Here is a 13,457-nt window from a genome sequence, read left to right on the forward strand (position 1 = left end):
ACAAACGCATCTTTCGACATGGCGGGTTCAAAAATGTCACGTGATTCAAGGCCACAAGAAATTTACGTGGGGAAAAAATCTCTGGTGGAGTTTGTGGTGTAATAAATCTAGAATTTTTAGAATTATCCTTCGAATGTATAAATCATTACATAAAATATGTAATGCTTTATATATTTTAGTAAACACCGTCACATTATTCTAAAATATAATGAATTGTACATAGATTTTATGATTTTTGAATCGAGAAAAAAAGTCTAAACAAAAAGTGATTGACATCACCTCAAAATTCATTTTCAGACAATTCATTTATTTGTCCTCATTTGACTTAATTTTTTTATGAGAGACAAACTATCTTTGACATACATTTAATTATATAGGGTGTCCTATAAATAAATGTAATTATTTTAACCTGTGGTATATTTGGAAAAAAGAAACATATTTTTTAATTGCCATTTTTTTAAAGTAAATTTAGAATAGCCAAGATATTTAACTAAAAATACCATTGGTTGAAAGAATTGGGAAGATACGCAATCCAGTGGGCAAATTTGTGACAAGGCTGATTTGATTTCCCCTTACGTCTTAAGTGTTGTACGGTGGAGCCTCCACTCGTTCTACGGCCAACGCATAAAACACTCATTTCATCTAATTCGGCCAGCAAACGCATATCGAAGACGGTGTGGAACTGAAAGCGACAGTGTTGCCATACTAAAATGTGTAATATCTGTAATACATTTGATAAAAATTAAAAATATCTATGGATGAAAAATCTGTCTTTATGTATTGAAAATGTATTCGTGTTAAACCTAGAATAAACAACAAAAATAAAAATTTGTTTATAAGTACTGAATATTTCGTATGATAGAAAAAAATCGTTTAGTTGGCTTTGACATTTTTTTATTGACATCTACCTTAATATTTTAAATATGAAATAATAACATCGATCTTTATTTCCAAGCCAACTCTGACGCCGTTCTTTGTTTACTCATATAATATTATATTAAATTGTTTTATAATAGAAAATCCGTATTATTAACGTACTGTACCTAAATACCGTATATCTACGGATTAATACGTAGTTCTGGCAACACTGTCTCCGGCAACTACCCACTCTGTCGACTGAAACCAGAACTAGGTTTTGTGCCACGAAATCGCCCATAAGGTTGCGCCTCTTCTTATTTCTTCAGTCAAAGGCAATACTTACATTTTGAGTGTTGCCAAGTAGTGTGCGTTTTTCTAGAATTATCAAAAATGCACACTGATATGACTACAATTCATTTTCGTAAGTTTTTGTGTAGATAATTAAAAAAATGTTGTGTGATTTTATAAATACATACAAGTATGAAAAATATGGAAAATGTAGATGTGGCAACACTGCGAAGCTTTGAAACAAGATTAGTTTTTTGAAATATTTTCTAAAAAATATCTAGCATTTATTTAAGAGACATTTTTGGTTGTAAAATATGACAAAAATTTCAAATAAATTTTGAAAATCTGTTTTCAGCAGTAAATTTACTGTTTATCTCTGATGTGACGTCATATAATACCGTTTGTTGACTTCAATATGCGTATAATTTAAGTCTATTATGATCTAAAATTACAAATAATTAGAAATAGTGTTTATATTACTGGGGGTTATTTATATGAACACTATTAGTGTTCCAATGTCTCAAAATATCAAGAACACTAATTTAGAACTTGATGTTGACTACTATTGGGTGTCTTAAACTAAACAGTAATGTCGTTAATTCAAGTTTAATAAATATTTTGTATTTTCTTTAAGGAAAATATACAGAATATATATATTTTAGAATAATACAAAAAATGAAACAAAAATATATTTAAAAATTTTAAAAGATGCCCGATATGTAGGGCAACTTTTTAAACTTTATCAAAATTATGAAAATAATTGATAATTCAGATTTTCTAGACTTATTACAATACATATTCACTGACATCTTTGACAACAACATGTCAACTTAACAACAGTGGCTCAGTAATATCCTAAACTATTTACATCCATTTTTATTGCCCTTATTTCTTAATATTCATTTCTATATAAAATAATTTATACTTAACTCTACCTTAAATTACGAAATTTTATTTTTATACATGAAGGAATGTTGAATTTCTTACGATGTGATATGTTTCTATAGAAAAAAATATCTTAGTTATAATCAAAACGAAATTAACAATATATTTCAAACGATTATTAACAAAAAATAGTTTTTTAATTTAATTTCTATATACACGGAAAAAACAAATAGGTTACGTCAAAAACACGGTGTTTTTTCTCATAAAAAAATATTTTCTTTTTGTATAGGCGACGTTCATTTTGATATTTTTGACGTTGCAGTTTGTCTCGTGAAAAAGAAATGAGTGGGGAATTGAAAATTTGGTTGAAACTCTTGACAAGCTACAACTAGAACTAGATATTAATGAGATAACAATATTCGGGAGTTCAATAATTCTATTTTACATCAAGTATTTTATAATATCACATTGTTTTTCATTTAATAATAATAATGCTTTATTATTAGAGGATTTAGAAATGTAATTCAGTGAAAAATCAATACATTTTTTTAAATCAAAGAAAACTCACCCCTATAACTTTATTTTTTCAAATAAAAAGTCGATATTTTGTATGTTAGCATATGACATAAATTAAGAATGATTGACGTACTCAATGATTTTCGGTCAGTTCCTGTTTCACCGGAAATGACTACAACTTTTGATTTTTACTAAACATATCATATGTTTTTTTGATAACTTTCAAAAACAGCGTGTTGATAAAATTTATTGATTTTTCACTGATAGAACTTATTTCTGTTAAACTTTTCAATCGTTTCTTAACCTACATTATCTAAAATGTAATAAGGCAAATAGAAAGAGTTAAAAATAGACGCACGCGTTTTGAGAGTAAGGATAGAAAAGTTTCTTTTTTTATTGCTATTAAACTACGGTGCCTAAGTCGGCGGCAGCCAGCTGGAAGTGCTCCTGGTCTGGAAGAATGAAAGAAAATTAGTATTTCCCTAGTCTCATTTTTATTAGTAGGCCCTGATTGATCATAAAAGAAACAATAGAATTATTAAAAGAATACTGCTAAATATTTTGGTGCCAAGTAAAATTTTAATATGTGTACCACTATTTTAATAAATATACCATTTTGATATTTTTATTATCTGTGACGGCCTATTAATAAGATAATGATATATTTTAAATATTTACAGAAAATAGTGAAAATAAATATTTTTATTGTTATATAGTTTTGAGAAGCTCATAGTAAACCGTATTTAAGAGAACATAACTTTAGTTCATATCTTCAAAAATATCTTTTTCTAAGCCACTGTATTCTACGTAAAAAGTTCTATAAGAAACAGTTTTTACCTTCTCGATATTTTTCACAACAACAGAGATACCTACGAGGGGTGTCCCAAATTGCAAAATTTTCAAAAAGGCCCTGTAGCTCAGTAACGAAAAAGGCTATAAAAATTTTATTTCCAGCATGTTCTGTTTGACTAAAAAGTGGGACAGGTTTGTGTAAACCGCATTCTCCTATCTTCAATAAGAACGAAGATACTAAAATGGGACACCCTCTACAAATATTTATTACTCACTTTCGAGGTAAGCTGCTAGCTCTGGATCTTCAGCCTGGATGGCCAACATCCTCGGCGTGTTACCTCTGTAATCTGTGATCACTAAACTGGCACCTCCAGCTACCAACATACAACAGATGCTGCGCCATTTAAAATTGGCAGCCTTGTGAAGAGGAGTTTGGCCTCTGGAAATAACAGAAAAAAGTAAAATAAAATGGATTTAAATTGATTTTCGAATAATTCATCCGTTATCGTCGGATACGATGATACGATATTAATTTTATTGGTTGAATTTAAAGACTTCGATTGGTTAGAAAATTACGCAGTTTTTATAATTTACTGCATATTCATGCCTCCGTTCATCGGATATACGATTTGCTTGTGATTGAATTTACTTATAGTCTAAGAGAATATAATATATAGTCTATATAATATATAGTTTAAAAGAACGTTTTCGAGAAAGAATTTTAAGAAAGCTTGTTCTTTAATATATCTTTTACTATGCTCTCTTGAACAGACTGCGGACCGTTTGGCTGCCGGTAGACGTTGCGTTTACTACTGCGCATCATATCTGTATTCAACATCTGTTCATTACTGCACATCACAAATTTTCTCTGTATTTCAGGAACTAAGGAGGCTAGGACAAACCTATGTGTAGCATATTTAGTTTCATAAAAAAGTAGCAAAGTATTGTGAAAATCGCATCATTGTATCTCTACTTATAACCGGGAAATCCCATAAAACACAAAAAAATGGGATACCCTGTACAGATATAATGCGCAGTAGTGAATCACAGTAGTCTACCAGTCAGGAGAGCATAGCAAAAAATATATTAAGAACCAGCTTTCTTAAAATTCTCGTTTTCCCGACGTTGCTGGCTCTTGTAGTATTATATTTTTATTAAGGTTAGATTAAACTAGTCAAAAAAGTGCCAACACGTCCGTTATCGTAGGATCTTTCTCCGTTGACGGACCGGAGTAAAAAAATTACGGATGAAAAGTGGCGCGAAAACGCTGTAACCAATCAGAGCGCCGTCTGACCATCGTATCAAGGGATAACGGACGCATAAAAATCCAGCTTAATTCAGTTACACAAGTGATAAAAACCAAGAATATAGACACAATAAATACCAATATAACTTTTCAGTTTCTTTTAGGAAGGCTACTTTATATTACACAAAACGTCTCCAAGGAATATAGTTTCTTTATTCGTTCACTGGCTCAAAATGTACCATGGTAAAAGTTTCAAAGGGAATAGAGTTCCTAAAAACTCCCTGAAGGGAATAGAGCATTATTTTTACACGCCTCCACTTTCTTGTTTTTCGTCTGAGTAGAAGATAAATGGTCGAAGAAATTCGGCCTTTTAAAAACAGAATCTTTTAGCAAGCGTTTACCCTCCTGAGAGGAAGTCTATTTTTAAATATTCCTAAACGGTTTTATTGTTATTTATCACAATAAAGAAGACTCAAGGCATTAATACTCATTATAACATAGAAGACAAATTTGAAATAAACGAGGTTTGTTTATTTTGGCTAATGGTATTTTTCTAAATTTTCTTTACAACACTGTGTGAAATTTATCAGTGCCAGTAGACAAATAAAAATGGATAATCTCCAACTCATAATGAAAACTGAACATGGATTTCTCTAAATGTATTATGCTATATACTACAGGGTGAGTCTTAAATAAGTTCAAATATTTTCAGGGTTGGTAGATCTCGATAAAAGAGACATATTTTCCCTTTACCGTTTTTCAAATAAATCCAAAATAACCGAGTTATTTTACTGTGAAAATTTCCCAAAAAATCATTTTTTGTTTAAATTTCAAGAACCACTGGATCTTTTCTGGGGTTTCTTTCTTGTAAATTTAATAATCTACTACCTATGTTGCCATATTATCAAAATATTATGTTTTTAACTAAATACTAAAAAAAACTCGATTTTTTTTAAAAAATTCCAAATTATCAATATTTTTTGCGAAAAAAACCTAATACTCGTGTTTCTGGGGTCGAAATATAATACCAAATCGACAACTATGAAAATATGAACCCTTCCTGGACACAAACGGTACATTGTGAGACAGGAAATTGTAGAGAGAAACAAGCCCTATAACATAGGATACAACATTTTAATGAACAATGCTTTCCATAAAATCAACAAAATGAAAAATATACGAAATAAAATAAATGTCTTTATGTTTTCCAATATTAAAAATTGATTTTTAAAAAATAATTCTAACTCAGAAAACCAAAGATTTATTTATTTTTTAACTTATTTAATTAACAATAGAAAAAATTGATATGGTGACGGGCAGAGATTCGTTCTGCACTGCTGTCGATAGATCAATCCGTCGTTCGAAGTCCTGTCTTCGCTATTTATAATTAAAGGGTATCTTGCACAGCATTATTGAACAATGAAGGCTGGATACATAACTCCTCCCTGCGAAGAAGAAACTCTAGGGTGGACTAACTTGAGTTTCGTTAATCATCCTTGGATGGGGAACGGGCTTCGGTTGAAGTTTTCTTTTTCTAAAAATGAAATAAGAAGTTGCAAAAATAATTAGAATGAAGAAGATGCTCCAAAGTGTCCAATTCACTGCATGGGAATGAATGTAGAAGTTTTCCATTGGGTTTTCTTCTTCTAATTGAATTAAATGCATTTTATCCAAGGGTACTTTTTCAATATTTAATTTCTTGATTGGAATAACATTTATATTTGTCAATGTCTGTATTCCAGAAATCAATACAGGGTGTGTACTAATAATTCCTTGTTTATTAGTATAAGTCGCTTGTGACATTATAAATTCACAATTTTTCGGTAATGTGAATAAATATGTTCCTTTCAGGGCCATTACTTGTTTTTCTTCACATATAGTAGTTATTTTTTCTTCTTTTGGAAATACTGCAATATAATGCATTTGATCTACTTCTTCTATGATGTTATTCTTCATATTGATAGATATTTGATTACAAGTTTGTGTATTCTTCGTAGTGGATAGCATTGACGTAACGCAATCTTCACTTTGAGGTAGTGGTAGGAGATGACTTCTTTGGCAAAAATACTTTGTACTGGTCTTCATACATTCTTCAGTGTCGTATTGATACTCATGTTTTCCCAGGATAAGGTAATTTGAAGGTGGGATAATTATTGTTTGATTAACATTAGGAATAGAATATAAATGATAATATTCTAAAGGATGTGGATGTATCAATGGAAAATTTAGCGAAAATATTATTTTATTTTCGTAAAAGAATGTATTTGTTTCTACCACTTTATAATAATCTAAGAAATCTTTATTTTTAAAAGGTAATTGTTCTTCATTATAAATATTTGACATATTATATAAAAGTTCTTTTAATTCTTCATGAGTTATTAAACTCGAATGCATAATCTTTAAATTAGAAAAACTTATAGAAGTTTCTAAATTTGTAAGAAAGTTCATTAAGATGTCAAGGTTATTCTTTATTTGTCCAGATATACTATTTATTTCCAATGTATGATAAAAATGAAATAGAGTACCGTTTAAAGTATTTCTTATTTCTTCGACTTTATATTTAATTGCGTTTTGGTTATCAATTAAAACTGTCATTGTTTTATTCATATTACGCATAGATATTTTAGAAAGAGACAAATGATTATTAAATTTATTGATAATCTTATTTTCATTATTTTCTAACTCTTTTAAGTGATTATGTATTTCTTCGGCATCCTGTTGATCAAGATTTCCTGAAATAAATTTTACTAACGAGCCTAGAGGATTTATTAAACCTCGTTTAGTTCTTAGATTTGGCATTAATGAACGAATTTTATAATTTACTAACTTTAGCTCATAATTTAAACTGTTACAAGTATTTAGAAGTGTGATACGATTTATGTCGTCTGAAAATTGATCAATTAATAATTTTAAATCGTCATAGTGTTTATTCGTTTCAAGAACTTGCTTATTAATTTCATTCATATCAATATAGTGTAGAAATGTATGTGTTGCAGTTTTTAAACTGACCTCTCCTAACTTAAAAGGAAGTATGCCAGGATTTGAGTCAAGGTTCTGTACTTGTATTTGCTGTGCCATCAAGATTCGTGAGAGAATCGTCAATCTGTAACAATGATTTATCAGTTAATTTTCTTGGTTTTTTAAAACATTGTTTATGATATTTATTTTTAGCTGTAGTAGTGACTGTCAAATCATTGCTTTGTAAAATATGTTCAGGTTTATACAGGGGATTTGTTTTAGATTGTCTTTCAGATTGTTTACGATATCCTATAGTACCAGGTTCGATATCTACAGGGTGGTCACGTTTCTCATTTCTTTTATCGATAATTTTTTTCTTTTCAGTTGATATTTTTTCAGCTATATTCTTATATAAATCATTCATTACTTCTTTATGCGTTTCTAATTGTTCATTAACAGTTCTCACGTCATTATTAATATCGATTGGTTCTCGAAGTTCTAAATGTCCTAATAATAAATCAACAGGTTTTTTATTTGTTGAAGAATGAATAGAATTGTTATAACCGATAATAGAATAATGTAATTTTTCGAAGGGGTTTAATCTTGGATTAGTTAACTTTAAAGTTCTCATATGTTCTAAAAGTGTTAAATGAAATCTTTCGACAATTGCATTAGAGTTCGGGTTTTGTGCCAAACAGTAATGCCAATTGATTTTATAAACTTTAGCAAAATCTTTAAGAATACTTTGAGAAAATTCAATACCATTATCAGAGATTATATTCTCTGGGATTTTATAAGTTGAAATAAATTGTAAAAGAGATTGATATACATGTAGAGCTGATAAAGAAGGAATGACATAAGCTTGTCCGAATTTCGAGAAGCTGTCACAAATTGTCAAAGCAATTGTGTTATCAAATTTAAATGTGTCAATGTGTATAGTTTCAAATGGTTTTTTAGGTGTTGGTGTTAATTGTAATTTAATTAGGGGTGGATGTCGTTCATATTTTACTTGTTGACAAATAGTACAATTATTAACAAAATTTCTGACGTCATCGCTTAATTTCGGCCAGTAATATTTAATCCGTAATTCGTCGATAGTTTCTTTTATCCCACGATGGTTTGTTATGCCTTCGTGTTGTAATTTTATCAAACTTTGTTGTGAATTTTCACGAGTGATATCTTGTAAAATTTTATTTGTTTTTAAAAGTCTAAAACTAGAATTTTTAAATATCTGAGGAAGAACTCTACACATTTCTTTATAAAAGTTTTGATCATCATTATCGTTTTCAAAGTAAAAGACATACTGTCTTTTTGGTTCGGCATATTCTTTAAGAAAACTTATTAATTGTTGTGTAAAGGTTTCTTTTAGAAAATATATACGCCATCGAGTTCTATTGATAGGTGGACCAAATATTTTCTTTATTTCAATTCTTGGGTTTACATCAACTTCAGTTAAAATTACTTGACATAGAAAATAATTTAAAGGTTTCTCAGAAATATTTATTGTCAAAATAGGGTCTTCCGCGCTAGTGTGAACTGTGTCTAAATCAGAACGTTCTTCAGGGTCGACTTGTCCTACGATAGATTCATTGTCTGCTTGTCTACTCGTTGATGGTTGTGGATCTTCATATAGTGAAGGGTTTTCGTTGAACCTTTCCATATCTCTTAGTATAGGAGGTGTTGCTACATTTGTTTCTGTTGGATATATTTCAATACGAGATAGAGCATCTGCATTTACATTTAATTTACCTTTCTTGTAAATTACTTCATAATCGAATTCTTCCAGTTTGAGACGCCATCTTACTAATCTAGAATGAGGTTCTTTTAATGACATTAGCCATTGTAAAGGCTTATGATCAGTAACTATTTTGAACTTTCTACCGTATAGATAGGGTCTAAAGTATTTTGTAGCCCATACTATAGCTAGTAGCTCTTTTTCAATTGTCGAGTAGTTCTGTTCAGAGCTGTTCAACGTCCTTGATGCATAGGCAATAGGTTTATCACTTCCGATTCTTCCTTGCGATAATATTGCTCCTATAGCTATATTGCTAGCATCCGTTGTAAGAATAAATTCTTGATTAAAATCTGGATATTGCAATAATGGTTCATTGCTTAATAATTTTTTACAATCTTCAAAGGTCTTGATGTAAATTGGGTCTTTTATATTTATATTAGCTCCTTTTTTAAGACACTGTGTAAATGGTTTAGTTAAATTTGCAAAATTCTGAATGAATTTTCTGTAATATCCTAAAAGTCCGAGAAATGATTTTATTTGTTTTACAGTTTTTGGAATAGGAAAATTCTCAATTGTTTTTATTTTGTCTGGATTTGGCTTTATTCCGTTAGGGGTAATAATGTGTCCTAAAAATTTTACTTCTTTGTGTAAAAATTCTGATTTGTCTAACTGAATTTTCAGGTTGCTCTCTCGTAATCTATCAAATACTTTTTTCAAATTTACGAGGTGTTCTTGTAAAGAAGTCGAAAATACTATTATATCGTCCATGTATACGAGACATGTTTTGTTGACCATTCCTCTTAAAACGTTGTCCATCACACGCTGGAACGTGGCTGGGGCATTTTTTAGGCCAAAGGGCATACGTAAATATTCGTAGTGCCCATTTTCAACACTAAAAGCTGTTTTCTTGATATCATCTGGGTGCATTTCTATTTGGTAAAATCCACTTGCAAGATCTAGTGTCGAAAAATATTGACAGCGACCAAGTTTATCTAGAATATCTGATACGTTCGGAATAGGGTATCTGTCGTCGATTGTTTTTTCGTTTAATTTTCGAAAATCGATAACTAGACGCCATTTTTTCCTATTCGAAGCATCTGCTTTCTTCGGAACGATCCATATCGGGGACGACCATGGTGAATCGCTTGGTCTAATTATATTCTGATTCAACATATCTTCGATTTGTCGTTGGACTTCTTCTTTGTGTATAAATGGATAGCGATACGATTTTGTGTATATAGGAATTTCGTCTTTCATCTTAATTTGGTGTTTTATAGTATTAGTAAATGTTAAGGGTATATTTGGTTTATGAAAAATATCTGAATATGAATAACATAATTTTAAAAGTTTGCTTTGTTCCTCTCTATTCATATGATCAGTTCTAATAAGTGAACTTATATCAGTATGACCATCTGAATAAGGACTATTAATAGAAAAATTATATAATTCGAAATTATTTAAATCTAAGCTATTAACTTTTATTGGACTATATAAGCATATTTCTTGAATATCGTCGGTGTTGTTATGAATTTCTACTGGTGCATAATTATTTTTAGAAACTGTTATACAGGCTGGGATAAAACAATTATAAATATTTGTATTTTCTAAACTTATTTGACCATCTATTTTTTTCTGACGTTGACCGGGAGATACAGCGAATAGAGTGACCCACTTCGTTGGTCCTAGAAGTGCCGTAGTCTGTCTCTATTTTCTCTCCAGCGGTTCCTCTTCTTGCACGATGCACGAAGTTCTTTTCTTGGAATTAATGCTTGATAGCAAAAGAGATGATTTTTCTCAAAATTTCTCTTTTTCCAATCCTACCGACTGCGCCACTTTATGTTTTCCAATATTAAAAATTGATTTTTAAAAAATAATTCTAACTCAGAAAACCAAAGATTTATTTATTTTTTAACTTATTTAATTAACAATAGAAAAAATTGATATGGTGACGGGCAGAGATTCGTTCTGCACTGCTGTCGATAGATCAATCCGTCGTTCGAAGTCCTGTCTTCGCTATTTATAATTAAAGGGTATCTTGCATCAGCATTATTGAACAATGAAGGCTGGATACATAACTATGTACTAATTTCTTTCGAAAATCGACAACGATGAAAATATGAACCCTTCCTGGACACAAACGGTACATTGTGAGACAGGAAATTGTAGAGAGAAACAAGCCCTATAACATAAGATACAACATTTTAATGAACAGTGCTTTCCATAAAATCAATAAAATGAAAAATATACGAAATAAAATAAATGTTCCGATTTCTTTCGAAAATCGACATCTATGAAAATATGAACCCTTCCTGGACACAAACGGTACATTGTGAGACAAGAAATTGTAGAGAGAAACAAGCCCTATAACATAGGATACAACATTTTAATGAACAGTGCTTTCCATAAAATCAATAAAATGAAAAATATACGAAATAATATACATGTTCTGATTTCTTTCGAAAATCGACATCTATGAAACTATGAACCCTTCCTGGACACAAACGGTACATTGCGAGGATAATACTAATACAAACGCCTTAACTGTCGACAGAAGTACTTGTTTTTTAAGGAAAATTTAGTTTTTTTTAGATTAGTTAGTGAATTAATTTATTATCTCCTTTAAAAATATAGTTCATATCAAATAAACCTTTAGTCACGTGATTAAGCTTGATCGGCACAGTGTTGTCCACTTTTACATATTTTCTTTTAATCAAAATATTTTAAGAAACAAAAATAAATTATCACAACACTATTTATTTAAACCAAAAACTCGTAATACAAAACTAAAGTGTCAAAACGAATGACAATGTCAGGAAATAAATAAATCAAGGTGGCAACTTGACATTTTTTACAGCAGAGCTACCACCTGAATCCCTAGAAATTTAAATTCCAGTTAGTCAGCCCGGCGCCGAATATGTCCATGGTTGGCAACAATGAATTTAAAAATCGCGCCCTCGATTACGTATCTAAAACTTTCATTGATATCAAATATATACCTGTACAAACATTTCTTTGTTCCAACCAAAAGGATTAAGCATTTTCATTTTCTGCCAAGCCGCCTAATAAACAACAATAAAATCTTAATCAAGAACGACCTAGGGTTGATTAAAAATTCAGCAGGAGTTTATTTATTTACATTCCTTTCTCGGTTACTTTGTCTTGAAGCAAAATAAGGCCCTTTGTCTTTTAGGTAATAGGGATTTTTTACCCGCCGAACATTTGCTACACAGAATTTATTTAGTATGTCCCTTTCCGTCTTTGGGGACTGAGCTAATATTTAATTTAGCACGGTCTTGTTCTCAAGGAAATACATACATTGAGACGTCTTAATATAGACAAGTAAAGAAGATAGACTAACCAATATACACATAGATGCAATAAAAACGCAACATATCATTTTTTTCGTCATATTTAAGGTGAATGTGTTATATATATTTTTTTTATTTTTAGACCTATTTTCATGAAATTTTTAGCAACGTTGTAGTAATAGGGTTCCCAACCGTCCCGGTTTGGCCGGGATTAACCAGGAATCAGAAAGTTTGTCCCGGCGAAAGTTTTGCCTTGGCCGGGACCTAACCGGGTTATGTTTTATGTTTAAAAATTAAAAAAGTATGTACTACACACATAATATATTTTAATTTCTAATATTTAATGTTTTGTTTCAATTATTTAAAAGCTTAAAAATAATTGTCCCGGAATCGCCGGTGCTCAAGTTGGGAACCCTATGTAGTAATAGAGTAATAACTTTTCGTCCATACCTGTATAAAACTATTGAGTGAAAAAATATACATTTCCTTGACTTTCTACGTAACAAATGTCTCTTGGTAAAACTCGCTACGAGCAACCGTTTTCAAGATATTTATAATGGAAATAGTCAATACATGTCATTATTGACAAAAAAAAAACACGTCGAGTAGATAGTTATTTGATTGAAGTAATAAATTTGTGAAATTTTTATTTTTTCAAATTAATCATAAACTTTTTTGCGAACAAAATGGTGATAAAACAGTTTCTGTTGAATTTTTGGCACAAAAACATTTCAAATTTATGATTTATCAACATGTTTAATTTATGTCAATGATGACAGGTATTGATAAATTCTACTCCAAATATCTCGAGAATCATTAGTCGTAGCGATTTTTACCAAGAGACCTTTTTTACGTAAAAAACATCGCCAAT

The 13,457-nt window shown here is 30.3% G+C and overlaps 2 protein-coding genes across 5 annotated transcripts in view; both read right to left on the bottom strand.

The window, feature by feature from the left end:
- Positions 1 to 941: 941 nt before the first annotated feature.
- The window catches only part of LOC115883928 (eye-specific diacylglycerol kinase), a 317,841-nt gene continuing 305,325 nt past the window's right edge, over positions 942 to 13,457 (bottom strand). For 2 of the 4 annotated variants that reach the window (XM_030902359.1, XM_030902358.1), the window contains exons 26-27: positions 3,615 to 3,778; positions 942 to 2,999 (exon numbers count right to left, since the gene is read on the bottom strand). In XM_030902359.1, the coding sequence (XP_030758219.1) occupies positions 2,950 to 2,999; positions 3,615 to 3,778 (214 nt within the window). In that variant the 3' untranslated portion in view covers positions 942 to 2,949. Of the gene's footprint in view, positions 3,000 to 3,614; positions 3,779 to 13,457 lie in introns of those variants that run through there. The other 2 variants (XR_004050467.1, XR_004050466.1) reach the window with 1 other exon arrangement.
- LOC115883935 lies at positions 5,997 to 7,616 on the bottom strand. Its single transcript, XM_030902367.1, has 2 exons — positions 6,426 to 7,616; positions 5,997 to 6,344 (listed from the first exon to the last, which is right to left on the bottom strand). The coding sequence occupies exons 1-2, from the start codon at positions 7,547 to 7,549 to the stop codon at positions 6,047 to 6,049; spliced, it is 1,422 nt and encodes a 473-aa protein (XP_030758227.1). The 5' UTR covers positions 7,550 to 7,616; the 3' UTR covers positions 5,997 to 6,046.

Source organism: Sitophilus oryzae, unplaced genomic scaffold (assembly GCF_002938485.1).
Source record: "Sitophilus oryzae breed Bouriz unplaced genomic scaffold, Soryzae_2.0 scaffold_2006_pilon_pilon, whole genome shotgun sequence".
In the NCBI taxonomy this organism is placed as follows: Eukaryota; Metazoa; Arthropoda; class Insecta; order Coleoptera; family Curculionidae; genus Sitophilus; species Sitophilus oryzae.

What these genes read in the sequence shown, in the direction of transcription:
- LOC115883935 (XM_030902367.1), bottom strand. Translation starts at nt 7,549, where the DNA reads ATGAATGAAATTAATAAGCAAGTTCTTGAAACGAATAAACACTATGAC. An exon ending in GTAATGGCCCTGAAAGGAAC is followed by an intron (nt 6,345 to 6,425) that starts ATATTTATTCAC and finishes AATTATTAGTAC; the next exon opens with ACACCCTGTATTGATTTCTG.